This window comes from Diorhabda carinulata, chromosome X (genome assembly GCF_026250575.1).
Source record: "Diorhabda carinulata isolate Delta chromosome X, icDioCari1.1, whole genome shotgun sequence".
Lineage (NCBI taxonomy): Eukaryota > Metazoa > Arthropoda > Insecta > Coleoptera > Chrysomelidae > Diorhabda > Diorhabda carinulata.
In genome coordinates, this window is record NC_079472.1 from 2,283,116 (window position 1) to 2,310,273 (window position 27,158).

General features: G+C 32.9%; 1 protein-coding gene across 1 annotated transcript in view; it reads left to right on the forward strand.

Annotated features, from left to right (window-relative positions):
- LOC130900590 (uncharacterized) overlaps positions 1-26,067 on the forward strand; it is a 121,793-nt gene extending 95,726 nt beyond the window's left edge. The window contains exons 3-6 of the mRNA XM_057811289.1: positions 4,913-5,092; positions 5,152-5,293; positions 7,849-8,044; positions 8,156-26,067. Of these exons, the coding sequence (XP_057667272.1) occupies positions 4,913-5,092; positions 5,152-5,293; positions 7,849-8,044; positions 8,156-8,324 (687 nt within the window). The 3' untranslated portion in view covers positions 8,325-26,067. The remainder of the gene's footprint in view (positions 1-4,912; positions 5,093-5,151; positions 5,294-7,848; positions 8,045-8,155) is intronic.
- Positions 26,068-27,158: the final 1,091 nt, after the last annotated feature.

The window sequence follows — 27,158 nt, forward strand, 5'->3', positions numbered from 1 at the left end:
CCCACAATTATCGAAAGACCCTTTAGATCGTTCCACTTGAAGCATGTGGTCGTTGTTATTCAAGTTAGGATTTGGACGCCTTCTTGGATACGTTCCACTCGATGCCCACAATTATTGAAAGACCCTTTAGATCGTTCCACTTGAAGCCCGGGGTCGCTATTATTCAAGTTAGGATTTGGACGCCTTCTTGGATACGTTCCACTCGATGCCCACAATTATCGAAAGACCCTTTAGATCGTTCCACTTGAAGCCCGGGGTCGCTATTATTCAAGTTAGGATTTGGACGCCTTCTTGGATACGTTCCACTCGATGCCCACAATTATCGAAAGACCCTTTAGATCGTTCCACTTGAAGCACGTGGTCGTTGTTATTCAAGTTAGGATTTGGACGCCTTCTTGGATACGTTCCACTCGATGCCCACAATTATCGAAAGACCCTTTAGATCGTTCCACTTGAAGCACGTGGTCGTTGTTATTCAAGTTAGGATTTGGACGCCTTCTTGGATACGTTCCACTCGATGCCCACAATTATCGAAAGACCCTTTAGATCGTTCCACTTGAAGCACGTGGTCGTTGTTATTCAAGTTAGGATTTGGACGCCTTCTTGGATACGTTCCACTCGATGCCCACAATTATTGAAAGACCCTTTAGATCGTTCCACTTGAAGCCCGGGGTCGCTATTATTCAAGTTAGGATTTGGACGCCTTCTTGGATACGTTCCACTCGATGCCCACAATTATCGAAAGACCCTTTAGATCGTTCCACTTGAAGCCCGGGGTCGCTATTATTCAAGTTAGGATTTGGACGCCTTCTTGGATACGTTCCACTCGATGCCCACAATTATCGAAAGACCCTTTAGATCGTTCCACTTGAAGCACGTGGTCGTTGTTATTCAAGTTAGGATTTGGACGCCTTCTTGGATACGTTCCACTCGATGCCCACAATTATCGAAAGACCCTTTAGATCGTTCCACTTGAAGCACGTGGTCGTTGTTATTCAAGTTAGGATTTGGACGCCTTCTTGGATACGTTCCACTCGATGCCCACAATTATCGAAAGACCCTTTAGATCGTTCCACTTGAAGCACGTGGTCGTTGTTATTGCTCTAAACTGTACAAGTTTCTAGTCAATTGTGGATTGCCTTTAAATCGATTTGCTCTGTTCTGTATTGAGTCGAGCATCCTCAGGGTATGCTTGAGAGTCGAACTCCAAATGTGCGAACAATATTCCAAAGATGGACCTTGTAGATGATTAGAAGCTGTTGCGAAGTACATAGCTTTTTGGTCTTGAAGAGTTTTCGTGAAGCTACCTTAGCTAAGTCGACTCATGACTATGCCAGGACATATTGCTTCCAATCTCAACACCCAACAAACGATTTGGGTTATATTTTATGTCCAGTCAGGACCAAATCCAGTAATCTGAGTCTTGGTTACATTAAACTGAATCAGATTGCTTCCAACCCTCTCCAGTATGTTTTCAAGATCGGTATTGATGCTGATGATATGTTGCTACTTACGAATTTGGGCTAATTACAAAACCACAATATTGAAAAGGGATGACCAGTAACTAATAATCAAATTCTGACAGCTGTCATTTTTAAAAATGTCAATTTCAGGAGAAGTAGTTTGTGTTTAAATATATTTTATAACTGTCCCAACATTAAAATATCGTCACGAAAGTTGTCTATTAGGTAATCTAAAAAATAGCTGATCTACGTCAAAATGACGGCGGTGGGGTAACCAATACACTTTCTCGTATGTACTCGTGATAGCTTTTCTTGATTTTTTCCGGTAGTTCGGTTGGTTTGCATTGTTTTTTTGTTATATGGTGTTGAAAGGATTTCATAGATACTTTTTAGATCTATTTCATTGAAATTAATAGTTTTTTAGTTAGTCTGTATGTAAGCTCTCAACCAATTCATAAAATTTAGAACAGTTAGGCTTTTTTTGGAAATTTCTACTGTTGCGTTCAAGTTTTTCAAACATGAGCGAGTACTTTTCAAGTACAAGGACAAACTTGAAAATTTAGAAAGTGCTAATTCCTTTCCATTAGATGAAAAGAGCTGTAGCTAGAATCCTGCTCATTTTCCACCAGTTTTTAATATACTTACTTTTCAAAAATACTAAAAACAACTAAACCACTTTTCCGGGAGGAAATTTCGTACTTTTTTAAGTAGAAAAAACAGGGAATAATTATCAAATTCAACAAATAACTTCACAAATCACGGCAAAAGTGTTTGTTTACCCCACGGCGACCATTTTCAAAATTATTATCAGTTGATTTTGACAATTCGCTCGATTGACATTTCAAAAATTCGTGTGGCTGGAATATACTGTCAACTGATTCGACTTTATTTTAGTTACTTTAGCATAAATAAAAAGAAAGTGCACTAATTCGCAAAAAAAGCAAATACAAAATAATTTTCAAAGAATATTAGAAATCCTGTCACTTATCAGAATTGTTAGTGAAGTGAAATTACTTGAAATCTCATTAATAACAAAAAAATTAACGACATGCGTAAGCGTAGCCACTTCGTTTTGACATATTTGATTAATTTTGAGATTTTGCTGGGTATGACGTCAGAATAGTGGTCAATTTGATGGAGTGTAACTATTTACAAGTACAGAATTTGTATGAATTTCGGCCTTGAGTTTATAGAAATCATGTCAATTTGTTTTTTGAATTTTTTCAATTCCAGCCCGACTCGGGCTGCTGCCAAATTTGTAGTAATCTGTCAATCATTAGCATGTTTATTTTTTTTTCTGGATCTTAGGTGTTTTTGTATGTATTATATAAAATGAAATTTATACAGGGGTGTGTATGTAATTATGCAAATCATCAAAAGAGATGCATGTGAATAATATTAAAATGAATACTTTGAAAATTTGCAAATCTATGACTGAGTTAATTGCAAATATTCATAGACCCAATTATAGCTTAAGAAATAGAGTTATTTGCCATTTTGGTTGTCTATCTAACTACACACCACACACAAAAGGACAAATAAAGAAAGAAATAAGGAATCTAGACATGAAATACAAATTTATAAAGCAAACAGCATCAAAGAATAAAAGTAAACGAAATGTAAGACAAAAATGAAAGTAAAATAGAAGAAAAGGCACGAAATTAAAGATTAGATACATAAATTAATGAAATGAGAAAGAGGACAAACTACAAGAGATGCCATAGTGAGATGTTAAGTTGCTTTCAAGTTGAAAAAAAGAAGCTTACGAAATATTGGAATGTATCTACGACGCTGAACCGTTCCGACGTTCTTCCTAGTCAAAAATGGTACTTCTTCACCATCAGAACGCCCCGTATGTTAAATTATTTTTATTTCGTAATTTTTTCGGCGTCTATACACATCCATCCTACTCAGCACATTCAGCATCACGCGGCTTCTAACTCTGTATGGTATTTTTACCAAAATTCGCATTTAGAGGACGAAACCGTAGCGGTAGCTGTGATCAAACGTCAATTACAAGAAAAATGATTGTAGAGACTTAATGTAACACTTATTAAGTTCGATGAAAATAATCAAAACAGCCTCAAAATGTTTCCCAATGCCAGTAGAGCTATGCGCTATGCGCTACGCCCCCCAAAAAATAAGAGTGAAAATACATGAAGTTACAACAAGCTGAAAATCATTCAAAACATAATTATAAATGAAATTTTTAAATTCCACACCATTTCCTTGTACGGAAAAAATTTTTCTCGAGGTTAAAGATAAAAAAAATGAGTTTTCCGCGATTTTTAGCAAAACGGTAAGTTTCATCGTAAAAATACCTCAGAAAAAAATTGTAGATCATAAAATTATCTACAAAAAACCTATTAATACTTTTTTCTTACGACTCACTGTTTCTGAGATATGACGATTCAAAAGTTGTAATCGTCATAATAAACATGAGTACGCCACGTACATACATACATCTCCGGAGTTTTAATGTCTATTACGATATTTTGTGTGGCTTGGTTATCAGCTGGACCCTACAGAGTGGAGTTGGAAGTTGATCAACAATACATTACAACCAGTTCAAACTGAAAACGGAAAAAATACTGAGTACAATACAAACAAAAAGAGATGCAGCGCTAAATATGGTTGCAAAAAGTCGGACTGTTTCGGTTGATTCCAATGAGATGACATGCCAAACATGCAATTTACTTGAACTCAGAATGAAGAAGAAGAACCAGAACAATTTGAAAGTTATGAATCTGCACTACTTGACATTGCTTGTATTTTTTCCAATTGTAGCTAATTTTCCGTTATTACAACTTTTACACAACTTTTTTAATCATCATATCTCAAAAACGGTAGCGCGTAGGAAAAAAAGTGTTGATACGTTTTTTGTAGACAATTTTATGATCTACAATTTTTGTCTAAAGTATTTTTTTGATACAACTTACCGTTTTGCTGAAAATCGCGATTTTTTTGAACTTTGACCTTAAGTAAATTTTTTGAACAATTTTACTAATTTCCGGCTTGTTGTAACTCACAAATGTGACCAGGACGTATAAGGATGAAGAGGAGGAGGGGAGGGGGGTGTAAAAAAAATCATGAAATTCGTGTGACGTAATTTATGCAAGATAGATCCTAGATAGACTAGACTAAAGGCAATTTTCTGAAATTAACCTTCCAAATTAAACGTTATGATTTATACAATTCCAAATTTATATTATTTATTTAATAATTTAGTAATTAACGTTATTTTTTAATAAAATTTCGTATTCCTTAGTGCTCGTGTGTGTATGTAATATACATTCTCCATTGTGTTGGGTAGATACCAGATGATAAATGATTGTATATTTCTAATAGTTTTGCAAACTATTCAATATTCTTTAGCTGGAAAACTAAGTAGTTTATATTTTCGTACAGCCCCTATATATTATATTAATATTATGAGTTTTCTTTAATAGGTAAAACATGTGATATCTCAAGCGACTCAAGAACACTACGTATGCTTATGGTTAGGCTGTAAAGTACACGGTAGGACTTCTTGCTCAAGATCCTGGTTGGAGCGGCACGTGTTGGCGCACGCGGGTACGAAACCGTTTAGGTGCATAGTCGATGGATGCGGCCAAAGATTTAACTCACAGGTTACGTTTCCACTATAGTGAAAAATTTATTTTTATTAAACATTTATTTCGATTCACAGTTGATGTTGGAGAGACACGTGAATAGTCACTTTAATTCGGATGGTAGTCCAAATAATAGTGTTAAGAAATCGCCAGACAATTCCTGTAAGTTACTCAAACGGAACGGGAAACGGATCAGGTTTAGAAGACAACCATGGTCAGGTATGTCTGCTATTTACAACAATCAGATATATTCTAAAATTTGTTTCTTTTGACTTTTCTTTTTCCTCTCGTAATATGTACGTTATTAGATTTGTCGTACTATCTAGTTGCTTCTACCCATGCAGGAAACCCCTAGAGCTTAGCCCAGATCCGGCCATGCCAATGATTCCAAGACAGGTCGAACCAGTCTTGGCGAAGCCCTTGATCGCCCAAATTTAGATATAGACCTTCTAACACAGTCTTGACCATTCATTGGAGAATTAGGCTTAGGCAAAGTCTAATTGAAGCAGCGCATATCACCCTAGCTTGCATCGAGACTGTATAACTCAATCTTAGGCGTTAAATAGGAACTCAAGCCTTTTTCTTTGTCCTCTTCGAGAAACCAAGCTTCGACGTATCTAAATCAGCTCATGTGTGGGCCAGAGTTCTTTTAACTCAGCTCCGGCCATGCCAATAAATACCCAAGCTCGAGCCACGGCAGTTTGAACCAGCTTTGACGAAGTCAATGATCACCCGAGCTTGAGCAAAGACTGGCTAACCCAGCTTTGACCATTCATTGGAGAATTAAGCTTAGGCCAAGTCTAGTTGAAGCAGCGCATATCACCCTAGCTTGCATCGAGACTGTATAACTCAATCTTGGGCCTTAAATAGGAACTCAAGCATTTTTCTTTGTCTTCTTCGAGAAACCAAGCTTCGACTTATCTAAATCAGCTCATGTGTGGGCCAGAGTTCTTTTAACTCAGCTCCGGCCATGCCAGTAAATACCCAAGCTCGAGCCACGGCAGTTTGAACCAGCTTTGACGAAGTCAATGATCACCCGAGCTTGAGCAAAGACTGGCTAACCCAGCTTAGACCATTCATTGGAGAATTAAGCTTAGGCCAAGTCTAGTTGAAGCAGCGCATATCACCCTAGCTTGCATCGAGACTGTATAACTCAATCTTGGGCCTTAAATAGGAACTCAAGCATTTTTCTTTGTCTTCTTCGAGAAACCAAGCTTCGACGTATCTAAATCAGCTCATGCGTTGGCCAAGCTGCTTAACCTAGCTCCGGTCGTGCCAATTAATACCCAAGCTCGAGCCACGGCAGTTTGAACCAGCTTTGACGAAGTCAATGATCACCCGAGCTTGAGCAAAGACTGGCTAACCCACGCAGCGCAGATCATTCTAGCTTGCATCGAGATTGTATAACTTAGTCTTGGCTGTTAAATGGGGACCCAAGTTTAGATGGTTCGATTACGTACGTGATTCTTGTTTTCATTTTGTGTCAGGTCAAACCGAGTTTTAACACTGCTGGTTCTTGTGAGATGTATTTCATTCGACTCTTCTTAAACCGACGCAATTTTCTAAAGTACTTTTTTGCTGAATCCTGAGAACCAAGCATCGCCGAGTGCTGAGTATTAAGCATGGCCCAGTTCGAGCCCATCGTCAACACTTTAGACTTCTACTAAAACTGGACCAAGCTTGAGTTACAAGGTTACTAGGTCCCGTGGTACTTTCTTCTGTAGGTAGTTTCAAAGTTGAAACTTTTCAGTTTCATTATTGCCAAGGCTCGACCTTGGCGAACCAGACGATTACGTTTATAGAGCATACAGTTACATGGAGTACTACTTTGACCGAAAAAGTGGTAAAATATTTAAAAGAATTAATGTCAAATCGATCTTCCACGATTCTATATTCCCTTGGCTGCTTGTAAGGAATCGTGATCGATTTTTTTCCCAAAAAAAATATGGATGTTTCCGTTCTTTCCCTTTCGATAATTTTAATGCAAAAGAATGAACTGGACTCGAGTCGAAATAGATTGTTTCTAACATTGAGTTGAGTAAGATGAGTTATGAAGAGACAGATCCAAATCCTCAGGGATGGTTACAAAATAACAAGACATCGCAGAAAATGCTTTATTAAAAGCGAGTATCTCTCCTATTTGAAGGTATTCCAGATACTCGAGTTCATTAGGACTCTAGAGCTACAGATATTGAAAACGATACAATAGACTTTACTTTGCAGTGTATACCCTCTATATCGGCTTTATAACCCATGGTTGACTTTGACCTACTTTATCGTCTGATTCCTAACCTTGTTTTTCCAATTTCTACTCTTTTTATTCATACAACAGCTTCCAATCTTCTACAGTATCATGAATCGTCTATTAGATCTTCTGATTTGCTCTATCTTCATTCATTCTCTTTAGATTAAAATGTTGGATAAGTTGCGGCAGCTTCTGATCTTCTCCAAGATCCTGATTCGTCTATCGTTGAAGTACTGCTCGCTCATTTGGATTGCACAATTCCCAAAAATACCCTTGGGATGCTCGGCTCAATATAGGAAAGAGCAATTCGACTTATAGGTGATCCGGACTTCACCACAAACTTGGACAGTTCGACAGGTAGATGTGGCTCATGAACACCGAGAACGTCTGCTTGCTTTTTACATAAATTCACTATAATATTCCAAATATCTCCATCCTTTTATGATGAATCCTTTTCAATTGTCAGGATCTAATAAATCTTTTGTCTCGTTATTAAAATTGAAATTATTTATTCGTGTTTTGGATTCAGCTCGGATGTTTGATTTTATCGACGCCGGTATCATGGAAGGCCTTCAATACAAACTCCTACTCCTCACCCAGAAAAGGACGTTGGGAAAGATAAACGAACCAGGTGATACGGTTCATTTGCAGAGTCAGGTGCTAGCGAAACGGATAGAAACCGACGGTAGCGTCAAGTTTCTTCTAAAATGGCATCCCGCCGATATGTGAGTATCATTTACGATGAAATAATTGTTTTTAGAATCCAAAATAGGATAAATAAATGATACGTAGTCTTTTTTTTTGTTATTATATTTTTAGTTTGGTTTTATTTTTAGTGTCGCCGATGAATGGGTGTCTGAAAAAGAGTACAAACCGACGAAAGTGGTATCGATACCCCATTTGAAACCATCTTCGAAGAGCGCTTTAAGTCCTTCACTCTTTCCGGAAAACCAGACGCAACCTAGACAAAAGCATAGACGTAAACAGATTTCCAAGCGAACGTGATATAATGTTGTTATTTAAAGTAATATTAAAATATTTTTGAGCCTTTGTATTTAAGCAAAAAAAAAATAACAAAAAATACAACGTTAGTGTGATAATATTGAATTTCGTCATTATAGAACTGACTAAAAAAAAAAAAAAAGTATTTTTGTAGAGCAAACATGTGATATGATGAATTTTTAAATGATTTATGCCGTTTTGTAAATATCAAATGGAGAAAAACTCTATTGGACGATTATTTACCAAAGCGATTGAAAAAACTAACTCAATCCTAGATTTAATTAAATTCATGGTACACCAACTATTCGATGTACCTAGTATTGGATATTTTCTACCAGTCTTAGATCATCGTCCTACCAAAGTAATGAAAAAGAGACACAATTTAGGATATCCTATACACTTCGAACTAAAGGATCTATTATGCCTCCTTTACTTAACAGAACTTAAAAGTTGTACTCCATGCTAATTCTAATTGAGGTAGCAACACCCAATTAAAACCACTCTTAGTTTTCTTAGATTGATCTTCAACAGGTTACAGTTTCCCAGGAATATATTTGCTTGTTTACACCCCTATAGATTGTTACAGTAATTGTTTTTCCCTATCTTCTTTTCTAGTATAATCAAATTCCATTAAATATCCTATGAAGTGTTTACTAACTTCTTCAGATGTCCATTGAGTTATCGATGCCCGAAACATAACTATTGTTAGAGTTGGGAGATGGTTCTTCAACAGGTTATAGTTTCCTAGGAGTATTGGTGCTAGTTTCAACCGCCGTAGATTGTTTTTTCCCTATTTTCTTTCTTTTATTCCTCCCTTATAGTGTCCCCCTGACACAACAGTATCTTCACGTTGCAGTCCCTACTGAATCTTTCTACAGTATATCGTCTTTTTTAATATTTTCTCTATTCTATAGCTAATTCCACAAAAAGGTTCTAGGACGGGTTTATTCCTCCCTCATTGTCTCTCCTTTATATAACAAATTATGCACGTTATACTCCTTGCTAAATGTAACTTCTTTGGCTGTCCATTGAGGTAGAAATGCCCCAATAAGACTCCTTTTATTATTGGTAGATTCTTCCTCCCTGGTCATAGTTTCTCTAGAGTAGCTTTTCTTGTCTCTACCCTTGCAGATTATTTTTTCCCAATTTTTCCAGTATTTTCTCTATTGTTCAGATCCCATGTAATGTTTATTCATCCCTTATTGTGTCCACAATACCCCAACAAGACTCCTGTTACTTTTGGTAGATTGTTCCTCCTTGGTAATAGTTTCTCAAGGGCATATTTGCATGTCTTCTCTCTTATAGATTGTTTTTCCCAATTTTCTCCCTTTTTCGGTATTTTCTCCATTGTTTACACCTTATGTAATGTTTATTCATCCCTTGTTGTGACTTCTTTATGCAACACGTTGTACTACCTTCTAAATCTAACTTCTTCAGGTATCCAATAATTCACCAATACTCCAAAAAAACTTCTGTTAGTACTCACAGTTTGTTTTTCACTGGTAATAGTTTCTTTACTTGTCTTCACCCCTGTAGTTCGTTCTAGTAACTATTTTTCCATTAAATATCTTCTTTTCTAGTATTTCCTTCATTGTTCTCTAGCTAATACCGCAAAAGGATTCAGGTCCTTTGTCAGTACTATAGCTATTTCATCTCCCTTCACTTCAATGCGTCCCAAAACCCATCGGAGGTTAATTTCATTCTTGTTATCTAGCATTTAGTTGGTGGAAACATCATTTTATTGCAAGAAATAGTTGCCGATAATGAATTCCAAGTTTTTGAAAAACTGTTACAACAATGCTACGAAAAGACTTCAATTAGTGTTCGTAAATTCCTGAAAATAATTTTTCCTAAATAACATCTAGTATTTTCTCTATCATTCCATAGTTAATTCCACCAGAAAGGTTTAGGTCCTATAAATAATTTATTCGTCCTTTATTGTTTCCTAAAAATTAATTTCTTCAGATGTCCAACAAGACTCCAAATTAGTATTCATAGATTGTTTTTCAACGGATAAGGGTTTCCAAAGAGGATCTTTGTTTGTCTTCACTACTGTAGATACTTCTAGTAACTGTTTTTCTATTGTTCCTTAACTAATACCAAAAAAAATTAATTAAGGTCCTATAAAAGGTTTACTACTCTCCCATTGTATCCCCTTTATGTAACAAAATCTGCAAATGGTATACCCCATAACTTTCATTTAGGCAGCTAAACCCCCAACAAACCTCCTTCATTATTCGTAGATTTTTCTTCAACAGGTTTTAGTTTCCCAGGAGGATTTTTGCTTGTCTTCACCCTCCAGTGACTGTTTAACCTCCAATTTATCTTCTTTTTTAGTATTTCTTCTTTTTTTCTATAACTAATTCAACAAGAACGATCAGTTCCTACAAAGGGTTTATCTACACTTCTACATTAGCAAGTATATTTAATTTTCCTTCACTCCAAAGTGTTTTGAAACCAATTGGAGGGTAACTTCATTCTTTTTACCAAAGATTTAGTTCTACTGACATGTACAGGTATTTACGAAATAGAAAAAAATGGTGGAAACATCCTTTTATTGTTTTTAATGAATTATGAAAAGTTTGAATTATTTAAATGTTTGAAAAAGTTAAATTTTTCGGAAAAATTGTGAATGGAGGCTTTAGTGGGACAATGGAATTAGAATAATCAGATTATTTTAATGGATATTAAGGAATATACTTAACTGATGGAAGCAAAACGGCATGAAAGTCATTTCGATTATTATTTTTGCCATAATGGTTCTATACCACCGCCCAATATTATTGCTCTAAAACAAAAAACGCGAGTCAGCAACAAGCAAAATTACTTAGGTTTAAATGGTCAAAGATTGTACTGCCCCCCATACCGTGTACAAACTGAACATTTTAAATGTGATATTTTTTTTTTTAATTAATTGTCTATTTACGGAATTTAGTAGTCAACGCACAAATATTAGCAATACGATTAGTATTTAGAACGAAAATAATTTTTTTTTAAATAATTATTAATTTTTTAATTTTTTTTTTCGTTCGTGTTTGATGTAATTAATGTTATAGAAGCCCGCGTCGCGTCGGGCGCCAATGTGCGAGATAAAAGTACAAAATATTATGATAATGACTTCTTATTCCCGTGGGCATTACAAATAAAGAATATACCGGGTGAATCAAGAGTAACTATACCTTAGAGGCTATTGAAAAGTGTCACTTTTTTTTTATTAATTTACAGGGTGATTTGTGGATTTTATTTTTAAAATTAGTACACTACTATCGAGCATTCGACTGATATTAGCAAAACTTAGAAATTCCAGGACCGGTTTTGGAAAATCTATTTAAGGATTCTTATCGAATATTACACTCTGTATGATACATTTTTTTTAATGCGATAATTGATGAAATTTTTATTCAATTGTTAATGAACGATCAAATATTATCAAACTTGGCACCCTTCCGCAACTATACATTTCCATACGCCTCCAGGACCAGAAAATCCAAGTTAGGGCAGACAAAGATACTGGAAGAACACTTTCCGGTTGACCTTTTGCTCTTCTGATAACACTCGCGGAAATAACTTTTCTCATGGCTAAGTTTTCTGTCACGATTTGAAAAACTTGAGTTTGAGGAATGCTCAAACTACAACTTAGTTTACGATCACTATTATAAATGAACTTTTTACTAACGACACGTATGCGTTGTACTCGCTAACCGAAGGGGGTCCAGAAGTGTCGTCGTCTTCTACACTTTCCCTACTTTCTTGGAACAGCTTGTGCCACTTAAAACACACGATCTATCGCTGTCGTGAGACATTTTGTCCATTTTACCAAGCTTGACACATATTCCAAAAGTTTCTACTATTTTCATGAATAAATATTGAAAACTAAAATGTGTCTAACGACTATCAGAACCGATTCCAACCCAGCTTACAACATTTGCGACACGTTCAGTAAAAGCACTGTTATGGGAGTAAACCTCATTATTTAAAAACCACAGTAAAAGCACTGTAATGGGGTTTAAATTCATCATTTCAAAACCACAGTTATGAGAGTAAAACTTCATCATTTCAAAATCACAGTAAAAGCACTGTTATGGGAGTAAACTTCATCATTTCAAAGTCACAGTTATGTGAGTAAACCTCATAGTTTCAAAACCACAGTAAAAGCACTGTTATGGGGGTTAAATTCATCATTTAAAAACCACAGTTATGAGAATAAACCTCACCATTTCAAAACCGTAGTAAAAGCACTGTTATGGGGTTAAATTCATCATTTAAAAACCACAGTAAAAGCACTGTTATGGGGGTTAAATTCATCATTTAAAAACCACAGTGGTGAGAGCAAACCTTATCATTCAAACGCCACAGTAAACGCACTGTTATGGGAGTAAAACCACCATTTAAAAACCGTAGTAAAAGCACTGTTAAAGGGGTTAAATTCCTCATTTAAAAACCACAATAAAAGCACTGTTATGTGGGTTAAATTCATCAATTTAAAACCGCATTCGGTAGTAAAAGCACTGCAAAACAATATTCATGAACAACACAAAACATGCTGTAAAATTGGGTTCATGGACGTATCAAATGTAATTCTTTTTGGAATATTTATCACAATTTTTCATAGTAGTGTACCACTAAAAAAATTCTCACCCTACAAATGAATGTAGCGAAGGAAGTGCCACTTTTTAGTAACCTCACGTTATCCTCTACGGGGGACATATGGTAGAAATATGTGAAGTTTTTCGTTTACCCCGTGCCGGTGAACGTCGACGGGAATTTCTAGTATTAAGGCGTATATTTTTAGTTTTACCCCTAATTGTGTTCTAAAAAGAGGCTAATATTTTCAAAAAGCTACAACGGCTGCCATGTAATTAATTTTTGTCAATTTGTACACGGTACCAAATTGTAATAATGTGTATAAAAAAAAAGGATCTCTGTAAGCAAAGGTTCGATAGGATTTTCCTAAATCCTGAAATTTTTTTGTAAAATACGGTACATGGATGTGTATATTTGTGAAAGTCTTTCACTATGTAAAGTTAGGTTATGTATATGTACAGTAGCGTAAGGAAAACTATTTGGGAGAGAAACTGTTTGTGGTTTTGACCATTTAACAACCAGCCTGATATCACTGCCATTATATATATATATATATATATATAACAACCTGGTTGAATAGTTGGTAAAACCCTTTCTATCTAGATTAGATTAATTCGCGGACGTTTAAGATACTTTAAGTGCCCTACCACCTCCCCTAACAAAAAATAAAGACGTGCCATCTATCGACGTCAATTCTACTCAATTTTTAGCGTTATCCTTCGGGCGCTTAAAGAAACTTAAATTTAAATCCCCTTTTCCGCTGACACATGTATTTATAAAAAAATTTTTTAGTTGTAATAATTATTTTGTGTGTTCACAATGTTTATACATAAATCGATAATTTTTTTTAAATAATTATACATATACATATTATGCTTTTTTAAAACAATTTTTAATTAGTTAATTTTTTTTGTTACATTCCTATTTCATCCTTTCTTTATTTATTGCGACATTTACTCTTTCATTGTTATAGAATTTACAAAAAAAATTAGTTAGGACTTGTGATTTTTGTTTCGCGAAAAGCTCAAGACGAATCGGAGGGTCAAACAATTCATTTATCGAAATTAAAATTCGAATTTACACCGAAACAAAATACTCGAAACCCCCAAGTAAAAAATATAGTCATAATTCGATTAATTTTAATAAAACATTTCGATTATTAGCTGCATTCGAAACCCCCACTGTATCAGAAACAATAAAATGAAGCCCTTAAATCAACTTGAAATATCTACCGACTGTTTATATTTGAGTCGAGTGAAAAAAAACTTAAATTCACCATATTTTATAACCAAAAAATCAACTCGAATCATAAAATTTACTTGAATCAATAAAAACCACTGAAATTAAGTTAACTTAAATCAGCTTGGATTAGTTGAACGTAGCTTTTATCAATTGAAAATGATTGAAATCGAATGAATGACGAGTACAATTCACTTGAATCAATAAAACCCTTTGGAATTAAGTGAAGTGTATATCGGTTTCACTTGATTGAACTTAAATCAACTAGAATTAGTTTACATAACATCAAAATGAATTGAAAACAACTTAGATCAGTTTTGAATTCCAAATGACTGCTTATATCAAGTGAAAATGATTGAAATCGAATGAATGGAAGTGGAATTCGCTTAAATCAATAGAAACAACTGTAAATAAGTTAACGAGAAGAACTTGAATCAACTCAAAAGAACTTAAATCAACCAAAGTCAGTGTAAAATGATAGTAAAGTGAAATAGCTTGGATCAAGTGAAGCTTCACTTGTATGTGAACTTAAATCAGATTGAAATGAAAGTAAAGTGGAATGAAAACAACTTAAATCAGCTTGGATTATCAGAACATTGGTTAGATCAAGTGAAAATGATTGAAATCGAATGAATGACGAGTAAAATTTACTTGAATCAATAAAAACCTTTGGAATTAAGTGAAATGTATATCGGTTTCACTTGATTGAACTTAAATCAACTAGAATTAGTTTACATAACATCAAAATGAATTGAAAACAACTTAGATCAGTTTTGAATTCCAAAGGACTGCTTATATCAAGTGAAAATGATTGAAATTGAATGAATGGAGAGTAAAATCCACTTGCTTCAACAAACACCACTTAAATTGAGAGAATTCTATAAAAGTTTCACTTTAAATAACTTAAATCACTTTGGAACTCTAAAGTTCACTCTATCAAGTGAAAATATTTGGAATTAGGGAAATGAAAATTATATTCACTTAAATAAATGAAAACTCTTAAGATTAAGTAAAATCCATTCAAATTTTAAGTGTATTCATTGTTGATATAACAGTAGAATCAACTAAAACCATTTTGAATTCACTTCACAATAAAAAAATCTTACATCGAATAAATATTACCAAGAACAACTGAAATTTATTTTAATACATAAAAACCAAGTGAAAATCAATTTATTCAATGATTTCTATTGATTTTACTAAAAATATTTGAAAATTGCTTAAATCAGTTTGAAATAACAGCGAAAACGAATGGAACCTTCTTGAATTTAAAATAAATTCTGATATTAAGTAAAATAGGAGTAAATTCAAAGCATTTCGCTTAAATCTTCAAATAAAACCATCTTGAAGTCGATTTGTTTTTGTAGTAGAAGAAATTCAGCAGCTTAAATCAATTGGGATTAACTGAAAACTACTTAAATCGATTCAAAATAATTACTGATACCTGAAAAACAACTTGGATTCATTTTATTTTAGATTTTGGAATAAAACGAACTTATATCGAATAAAAACTATTGAGAGAAACTCAAATGAAGTGAAATTCGAACATCAAATAAAATAAAAGTTAATTCAAAGGCGTTTTGCTTAAGATAACATAAATCAACTGTAATTATTTCCAAAAATTAGGACTCTTAAAATTTTTTATTGGCGAAAAACGAATTGGCGCAGTCAACAGGATCAATTGAAAATCGATTTTTATCAGCAAAAAAAATAAAAACGTAAAATTATAGTGATAAGTACTTCAATAGAAAAAATATCTCCATAGTGCGCAAAATTTTATTAAAATATACAAAATTTAAGGTTTTCTATAATTGGAAATATATTTCGAATTCATTTCAGAAAATTAGGATATGTTGGAAAAATTCAATTGATAGCTATAATAACTGAAAACAATAAAAGCAGTATTTAATTGAAATTGAAAAATCCAATTATATTTCTTGAATAATTTGGACAAAATCTACTATTAAAAATGGTTTAAAAAATACCTGCAGCATATTTTGCAAAATCCTAGTCGACTTGTATTTTCATTTATTAAAAAATCGAGTCTGTTCCTAGTCGACTTGTAGTTTTTTATACTAAAAATTCGAGATGCATTTTCATTGGTTGATTTTATTGAATAATAAAATTGAAGTTTGACCATCCAAGTCTTGAGCCAATGTGAAAAATCAATAAACGCGATCAATTTATTATTGATTCTATTGAATCTGAAAACTTCACTGCCATTAATGTACTGCCGGCGAAACATGACATCAAAAATAATTAAAACTTATTGCGAAGCTTCCAGATTTAGAAAATTCGTTTTTAAAGACTTTAGGATGTGCTAGGAGCCGCCATTTTTTTTTAGAAATTTTGTAGTATAATCTTAAATAAATAAAACGAGAGACTTACTGACAGTGAATAAATATTCGAATTGCTCACTGCGAAATGTACAAAATTAATTATATATAATAATTATAGAAAATAAAGCACGAAATAATCAATTGTTTTAAGAAAATTTATTTATTCCTTACGTTCCACGGTAACAAAAAAGTATTCCACTGATTTTATTGGCTTAATCAGTCACAAAAAATCTACACATACATTTCCAATTCTTTTTTTTTTTCAATATAACCCGTCACCAATATATTTCCTTATTTTCCTTAACTTATTTCTGATTCATTGTAATGAGGTTAGGAAGATTCTTCTTTTATCTATTGCAACTTGGCCTTTGTCTGTATTATTCCGTAGTTATCGGGTATTTTAGAATGTTTTTTCGCCTTCTAGACTGCTCGATAGAGAATCGAATTTGTTATAAAAGCAATGAGAATGATAGAATTTATAGTAGCATAAAATTTTTTATCACTATATAAATAATGGATATCCCTATATGTGGGATTCTGCGAATCCAAAATAATGAGGTTAGGTTCTTCTTTTACCAGTAATTTGTGTTTTGTCTCAATAAGTATGCAGCTATCAAATAGTCCGAAGGTATTCTTGTTGTTTTCGACAATTTTTGTAAAAAGTATGAGGAGGAGGAAAATTGACATAAAAAAACAAAAGGTTTTTCATTAAAAAGTTGATTTTTGTAAATATTGCTAAAAGAAATAATACGATTTGGTAGAGTTAGTTGAAAATGAGTTTTTAAAAAATTATTAGAGCCTATCTTGGTGTTTTGTGTCGTTGAAAATTATTTTGAGGATGGAAGTGTGACCGAAGAAGAAAATAGAGTTTGAGTTAGGAGTAAAAAAGCACTAGGTTGTAATTTAACATGCATGCAAGCCGTACTACTCTAAAATTTGGTTTTCTTTTGGGAAACTCTCACACTTTTTGACTAAAAAGTAACTGAATATCTTCAAAAAGTCTCAGGGCAAATCCTAATTTATATTTCTTTGATATTTGGGTATTTACTGAGCTAGGTTTCAGGTTTCAGCACCAACATGTTGATATAAAAATTTAGTTTTGTTAATAACTTTCAAAATATCATCATTTTAGTTTATAATTTAGAATTTTTGTCTAAATAATAGTTTTAATTTTAGAAACATTGTTAAAAAGAAAATTATAACAATTTTTTTAATAAATTGATTGCCACAGTAATTTAAAATTAATTTTCGAAAAATTATTCTTAATAATATTTAATTTAAAACTAGTATCAAGTATGGTTGGGGATTTATTTGGAAATATTGAAAAAAATCTATCAGAAAAAAAAAATAAATTTCGCAAATTGTACATAAAAAATGGCGGCTGCTTTTTTTATATCAACAATAAGTATTATTTTAAATGAATGTGTACAATTCAACGTCTTCAAAATGTAACATTTTATACAATACACTAGAAAAATCTAGGGAAATAGGTCACATGATATTATAATATCCAAATATGTATAATATTAACCAATATCGAACCTCCAGCAATAATCTCGATTCTCCTTTCGTTCCCTCCAATAAAACAATCATTTATCTATAAAATCCTTTCCACTAGTGATATTTTCATTATCAAAACCCCCAGTAAGGTTTCAGTTTACCACCCACTTCTGATCCGTTGAAATTTAACATTTAACATCCTCCGGAAGGGCTACATCCGGAAATATGGAAGTTCCAATCTTTTACTTGGAGGAAAGGGAACTAAAATGTACATAAAGAAGCGATAAAACACCAAAAAGAAGCAACGGATAAAACGGGGCGGGCATTCAGAGGTACAAACCTAACTTAAGTTCACCCAACCTAACCAATGCGCCCTTTATATTCTGTCCTAGGTAGCTGTCACTATATTCCACTCATAACCACTCACTCACTCACTAATCCTCGAAAGAGCTGCCATCTTGTGGTTAAAATTCGAATGGAGCTCAGAGAACTTCAGAAATAAAATTCCTTATATATCCCGTATCAAATTCTATGCATTATATACAAGGTGTCTCAAAAGAAAATTCCCATTAAAAAAAAGCAATTTCAAGTATGGAGTTTATTAAAAAAAATTCGTTATTTACACCAGCATTCATTTAATCGAGCGCTAAAATTGTCTATGGTTAAACACCTGGGCAAATCTCACAGCTTGCCTAATGACATCAAAGGGTTCAAGCCAAATCGCCTGATGGGCTTCTCCAAGGACATCGGCGGTAACGTCAAGTAGAGCACGATGGGCTGAGTTCAACGGACCATTGGTCGCGCATATAATCTTTAGATTTTTTCAAAAATGTTGCATAATAAAAAAATTCCTGTATGAAAATCTTACATATTACTAAATCCATTTCGGAAATAATGTAACTACAAAGAAGGAGAATCGTTATCGAATTAAATACTGAAGATGTCTTTCCACAATTTAGGTTATAATCAAATATGTTTATTTCATGCTTAATCTTCTTTTCAATTCATGTATATCTACAGGTTTTGTTATTATTATTGAGAAACCCTCATATTAAATAATCAATAAGTCTGGTGGTAATAATCTGTCATGACGACATGTAGAGCACAAACTGAAAATTTGAAATAACAGAAATTTTTCACTATTTTTCATCAACAAAATTACACGATAATGAGAAATAATTCAACCAATTAACTCCAAAAGCTGTTTGGGTATCGAGCCTCTTTTTTGTATCCATTATTTTCACACACAAACACAATAGGTGAAGTTAACACAAAAATATAACACATTCCCTATATGAAAATATTCCTTTCCAATTAAAAATAACGAATTTCTTTCTATCTAACCTTATTTTTCCAATTCACACTGTATATACTTTTTGAGAAAACTTCCTATAGTGCAAAGTAACTGATTTTAATGGATTTAATGGTGATTTGAAATGAAAATTAATTTTAATATACTCGAAAAACCTTTTTTCCCTCGATTTTTCCTGAAGTAAGTAATAAAGAATAATGGTTACTATCAACAATAATAACTATGCACAGGTTTCTACATTTCCAGTCGTTTTACGCCATTATCATCAAGTTCATTTTGGTACGCGTCATTGAAATTTGCAAGTGTTCACTATGTGCCATTCATACATAATTTTTTTTATAATTTATTCAATATAAACGGCTTTTACGATAAGTTTGCAAATACACAACTTGGATTTTGGAATATAATGTTGTGAATTACCGTACTGATGATTCTAAAAAGATCCGTATAAAAAAAGTAATCGTATTATCGTATAAATTGTTAAAATATTTTCTAAACAGTTGATGAAATATTGTTGTAAATACTCACTCATTATAAAGGTTATGAACCTTTGCGTCAACTACTCAAAACACAACACCGATTGGGGTAAGCATATAACAGATGTTTTACATCGTTGCCACGTTGTAAGTTTTTTAATTGTTAGTATTAAAACGATATGATTCAACTAATATAATATAAGAAATAGAATATATTTTGAGACAATCAAGATTCAAATTATCATTTTAATATGATTATTAGAAAATTTGATTAGACGAAACCAAAAAATCAATATTATTTCCCCGATTTGAGACAAATAAATCTTACAACACTGAAGATCGATGCCACACAACTACCAACGTTTAGAATGAAATTTTTCCTAATACACGAGTATTGATTCCGTTTACATTTTTGATATTCAGTTTTGGTCACTATCTTAGATTTGCTAACTTGACGTAACTGCTGTTTGATATTCAATTAGAAATGTAGTAATGACAAAATATGCTTACTATGTACAGTATTTCTATAAATATTATTTAACGATGAATTTTTTCAGATAGAATTAGTATCAAGAGATAATTAGTAGTTGATAGTGACTCAAGAAAGTATGAGATAATCTGGTGTCTGTTGAAGAGGAATGTCTGGCTACAGCTTGAAAAATAGTTTTTTTCAATTTGGATGATTTTTCTATATGTATTTACGAATCACAAATATGTAAATCTGGTAATAGAGATGGACATTTTGAGGTTTAAGTCCTCTAAAAAAATCAAGTTGTGGATTGCAAAAGGAGGTTCACAATTTAATCATTATTACAAGCAAAAAATACATCAGATTAGAAATTGTTCCCAAATGAATATTAAAATCATAAACAGTACAAATAATAGTTCTGAAGATGAAAAAACAAATCGGAAATGATCAGTCAAGGTTTTGTAAAATTATCACCAAATTTGTACAGCAATATGGTCATTTGAACAATTAAAGATCGCTGATGATGATGTCCAAACTGATTGAAACGTAACTTGGAATCAATGAAAAATAAGAAAAAATTATGTTAGCCTCTGTCGAGATGGATGGAAACACCTACCACATACAGATAGAGCGTTAAAAAGTGCTCAGTGCAGGTTCAAACTCATGGGCAAGTTTGACAGTTTTCCCAGTAACGTTAAAAAGCACCCAGCGCCAACACGTTAGGTCCGAACTCATGGAAAAGCTTGACAGTTTACTCGGTGACCTTAAAAGTTGCTCACGTGTAAGTTCAAACTCATGTGGAAGCTTCACAGTTTGCTCACTGACGTTAAAAGATGTTCAGAATCGACACGTGCAGGTTTAAACGATGTGCAAGCTTTACAGTTTATCCAGTGACGTTAAAAAACACCCAGCGCCAACACGTTAGGTCCGAACTCATGGAAAAGCTTGACAGTTTACTCGGTGACCTTAAAAGTTGCTCACGTGTAAGTTCAAACTCATGTGGAAGCTTCACAGTTTGCTCACTGACGTTAAAAGATGTTCAGAATCGACACGTGCAGGTTTAAACGATGTGCAAGCTTTACAGTTTATCCAGTGACGTTAAAAAGCACCCAGCGCCAACACGTTAGGTCCGAACTCATGGAAAAGCTTGACAGTTTACTCGGTGACGTTAAAAGGTGCTGACGTGCAGGTTCAAACTCATGTGGAAGCTTGACAGTTGACTCAATGATCTTAAAAGATGTCCAGAATCGACACGTGCAGGATCAGGATGATTTATTAGCTTTTCCAAGGACATCAGGCTTCACTAGATTTATGTGAGGCCCTACGGGATCAGGATATCAAGTTTTAATTTTATTAATTTGAAACTTTGTTTAACAAAATTTCGATTTGTATTTCAAATAATAAATATGACATTCAGGAATTTGGAATATTTCGAAAAGTGAGCATATTTTGAAATTAATTATCGTAAACCTTATTTATTGATTTCGTCGTTATATGAATGGAAAGTTTTTCTTTAAATAAACAGGGAATTAATTCAATTATATTCATACTTTTTTATCGTTAACTATACCTCGAAAATTTATTGCAACAAACGAAAATAAAATGATTTTAAACGATTTATCGAAATACCAAACGTTTTCTCATGAATTATTAGTTCTAACCTCCAAATAAATCGGATTAAATTACAAAATTCAAGAGACTACGGTACTTATTCCAGGCAGGGTGTCGATTTCGATCGATTCCTATACTCGATAAAAATGTTTGCTACATTTATGATGTATTTAACTGTTTTATCGTATTCTGCTCTACAAGTGACAGTGTTCCGTTTTTACTTACCTAGTTTCCAAACAATTCGCGACTCTCATTCGACCGAGGTTCCTATTTTCATGGGAAGAAATAACGTTTTAGAGTTCCAGAACTGGGTTTTCGTTGTTTAGTTCTGTTTGCGCCCCATTTTTAAACAATTTCGGCTTTATTATTTGTGTGAGTTGAGGCTCGACTGTCATAGATGATTCCTGAATTGTGCAACTACTAGATCTTCCAATTAGAAGGGTTCCTATTGATTTGGAGTTAGTTCCTTGCTTTGCGTGTTTGTCTCGGATATAATTTAAAAATTGCTTATTCCCATTGATTCGATTTGTTTATGTTTATGAACAATTACAATTATTGTTTGCAACGAACTAAAGAAACAATTTCCATTCATTGATTGTACTCAATCTGTGTAAATAATTTGTGTACCACAATTATTATGTTTTAAATATTTCGGATTCTACATGAATTGTCTTTTAATTAGATATTATTAAATTGAAACACCAGCTTGTACTTATATAATAAAAAAGAAACAACTTTATATGCAATATCGATGATACTCGTTTTCGGGAATGTACATACCAAAATTGAATCGTTTTATTTTTGGTTTTTCACTATTCTAATATAGTTATTCACATTTTTATTCACGTATATTTATTTCTGAAAATACGAAACGGAAAATATTGAAAAAAATATAAATGAGAAGCTAATTGTTTTTAAAATGTATCGATATCCACAAAAGTGTGGACTATCGAGATGTTGGACCGTAAAATCGATTGTTTACATTAATATAATACAATCATTCCAACGCTTGTAGAAGATTTTTCTTTTTGACTCAAAATAAGCTTCAGTTTCATCAATTTCTTCTCTATTTGAGCACGCATACCGAAGCCATAACATTCCCAGCTGACTGTTGTGCCTTCGGAAGTGATTCAACGACTTTAGTCCACTCAAATTATGATCGTTTCGATTCCAGACTGAAGTGATGGATCCATTGTCTCATATCGACGCAAAAAATCTGATTTATTTCGTGTACATATGACCAAATATTACTCGGAATCACCAACAAGTTGTTGTTTTTGATCTACTCTGATTAAACGCGGCACCTACGCTTTCTAATGGTTAAACGTCCATGTATAATTGTAAACACACTGCCAACTATCTCACGAATTTTCAATTTACGTTTAGATATAACCAATTCGTGGATAATTTTCTGGAGTAACCACCTCGATTGGACAACCAGAACGTTCACTATCATCGGTGTCTGCACGACCACGTTTAAATTCAGCAAACTAATAACAAATTGTTCTTTTCAAGTCATTGCTGAGCTTGTAGAATATTTTTTTTATTAATTAGCTATGATAAATTAACACACAAGTAGCTTCACTTAACGGGTGTCATTCTTTTTGTAACTAATTCAAATGACGTGACATTTGACATAATCTTTTGAAAGTTGGTACGTATGGATTTAAAAATTGCAGCGCCATCTGTGTGTCAGTCAAACGACTTATTGGGTGATGTATTGTGTAGAAAGAAGATTGAAACGACTTATCAAGTTCTTTAGGGTGGAGTGTCTTGTATATTTCATCAAAAGTCTTAAGTAATAATAATATAAAAACCTTGAGAACTGAGACTTGCAAATTCCAGAAAAATTGTTTTCCTTGGGAAGATTCTACGTGTTTTGGAAGACGAAGTATAGTTTTGTACAAAACATCTTCCAAATATAGGTGCAGATTGGCTAAAAAGCTAAGATAACCCCCCAAACAATCACAATTATTGAAGTCCTGCAGACATTAAACGAAAAGTCGTCATCTCCAACACAATTTCGTTAATCAATCACTTTTTTATATAACTGGAAAAAAGGAAAAAATTACTACGTGTATATTTGAGTTTGAAACTTCTATTAGTTTAATTCCGTTTATAAATTCGAACGTGAAGTAAAAAATCTATAATAAACGCCAGCATAGAGGCAACCACGACTACTACAGGCTGACGTTTGGGTTGTCTATCTCGCAGGTGAATAAATAAAATAATACTTTCAATGGAAATTCAACAGAATGTTTTCGTGTTAATGGAGAGGAAAAAACTAAATTTTGACGTATACAGGACCGTATTTAAGTATGGGGACGTCAAATACATCTGTTATATATCTTTTAGAAATTTTCTGATTTTGATGCAACATTAGCAAAAAATAAGTCGTTGTTTTATAATTATAATCATCGAAATAGTTAATAACCGATATTAAAACGATTCAAAAGCAATAATTTATCATTTTAAAAATCACGTATGTATAAAGGTTTATTGGAAAGTCAAATGTCTCTATGAATTTTTTTTTGTTAAACTAATTTCTTCTTGTAATTAAGAATTATTTTTTCTAAAACTCAATCAAACGTTTTAGCAGAGATTTACATTGTCTTTTATTATTTTTAACCTAAAACCAAAATGAAAAATACAAGTAACGACAACTACATATGACGTATGACGTATGACAGAGCGGTCATCTATTAAAGACTTTTCAATATACCTAATTTTATTTAGTTTTTTTTTAAATCAAAATTTAAATCTATTCTGCAAAATAGATAAAAATAACTATTCTTTTACAATATATTTAAGTAATCTCTAAAGATTGAGACTGTCGAAAAATTATATCTTAATATTTAGGAAAATTTTTACTAGTAACATTTGATTTTAGATAGTTGGGTACCTTTAAAATTTTATTCACGTTTAACATTACATAACCTAAAATAAATAAATAGTAATTTTTCTAATAAACAACTATCTGCTCAAGGATTATTATATTCGAAAAGAAATACCAAGTTTCTAAAAATAGTATAGGGTAGTTTTTAATCAAATATAAAATTGTGATTGGTGATAAAAGGCCATTTTTAACCCGATATATTGCTTCAATCGCGTTTTCTGCTTGAATTGATGTTATATCCTTTCGGAACCACTTTTTTGGGTTAAATCTCCTGCAACTCTGGTTCCACAAAGTTTCGTAGCATATCTACTCTTCTTCTTGTTGAGCCTATCCGTGACGAATGTCTACGATCATTATGGTAACCTTCATTCCATCAGAAGCAAAGTAAAAATGTTGAGGGGTGGTTATATTGAGCAAGGCTCTGCTTGAATCGTGTTTAATGGAGGTGTTGTGGTGTCAGGTTTCTAAAAATGGGATTTTAGGGTTAGCATCTTGCACTAAGACTTTTTTCGCTCGATCTTTGAGCGATTGGGACGCTTCAGCGGAACCAAAAGTACTTAGACTCATTAAAGCAGTCGTTTGTAGTTGAACGCAATCGTGAGCTTTAGTATAAATAGAGGCTCACACAACTCCAACGACTTCTGGAAAATACGCCTTATAAATATCCTCTATCTGTGTGAAAAGCAAAAACTGATTGGAAAACTGAGTGAATTTCCAGATCTATTTGTTTGTGCGATAATGAGGATTGGAACGATCGTAATTCAAACATCAGAAAGCTCCCTACAGCCATCTATTGGAGAAATTTGGAAAATTCGAGGAAGACGACAGTGGAAAGAAAAATAAATAGGCTACGTTAGAGGCTTTAATACAGGGATGAATTGAGCAGATATATTGCAGAATGTATTGAAATATTTATTCGATATTAGATTTACAAATAGAATTTCGAAATGAGTACAAAATTTTTGTATGTTTAGAATCTCGGAATAGATGAAGTTCTTTATTGAACTATTGACCAAAATATAAAAAAGAATTTAATATCAATGAATGTAATATGGAAGAACCTACTATTTTTATAATTATACAGAATATTAAATGGTTGTACATAAATATCTAATTTTAGGTTATGAATGTCATATGTGGATTTAAATTATTATACAATGCCCTACACAAACTAAATTGTTTTTAATATTCTCTATGTTCATTTTTATCGATAAATTTATTAATTATTTATGATAGTTTATCATTAACGTAATATTAATAATTAAGGGAGAAAATAGAAGATACATTCGCTAGTTTTTGAGAAAAAAAAAAACATAAAAATTTCCTTACACATTAATATTTTCATGAATACTTCTTCTAAGTAAAAACTTTAGTTTCAGTTTATGCACCCTATAATGAAGATTACCAACATTTCTTCATTGTTTTGGTAGAGTTGAACATTCCTCCAACATCTGTATGTAAAAAATTCTCAAAAAAAAAATAAAAAGATAACGATAAATAAGAACCCAGTGTCAATTTTTGGGTCGAAATATGACAATTAAGTAATCGATAAGTTAAACCAGATATTTTTCCTTTTGATTGGAAACACTTTTGTCTAAGTCATTTGTATGCCCTAAATTTATTCAAATCGCGACTTTTTTTTTGATTTTGGAGAAAAGAAACAAGTCACAAAGCGATAGATCCAGCGAACGAAGCGGTTGTGGTAACTTCAGAATCTTTCTGGAAGCTTAAAACCGCGATGTCTTTTGACCTTTTTTAAAAGTCTTCCACGATGGAATACTTAACTTACCGGATGGAACTAGGCTGTCAAACAAGCAGATAAAGACTTGTTAGTGCTAGTTTTGTTATTTTCTACCAAAGAAATAATTGTTTCCACTTTGGACTTGATCTTGCGGCTTATTTTTTGTCTTGAAACATTTGTTTAACTTCGATGTCGTTTCTGCTTTTAAGGGAGGTTTTCGGAACCATATTTGCACCAAGAAATCTTGCGTAGGTTTAGAGAGTTGCGTATGATTTAACTTTGACAAGAATTATATCCTGTATTGTCTTTTATTTTTTCTCTTTCACCTGTTGCGAGTAGAGGAATAGTTTAATAAAGACCCACGAATGCTTAATTCAGTAGCGTATTAAAAAAATGTAAATGGCGCTACTGCTTTAAGATAATTTCGTGAATCGATACGGTATTTAAGTGTTAGTGGATGAATTTTTAGAGTATGTTAATAATAAAGATACGAGACGTGTAAAAAAGCTTGATTTGGATGTAAAATTTTTATATAAAAAAATTTATTTCACCCCATACTATACTATTCGAATTATATAAAACAAATTATATTCTTTTCCCAAAAAAAACCAAGTAATTATTTACCGTTATCAGATTTAATAGTAGTACGACCCTAATTGACAGAAATACC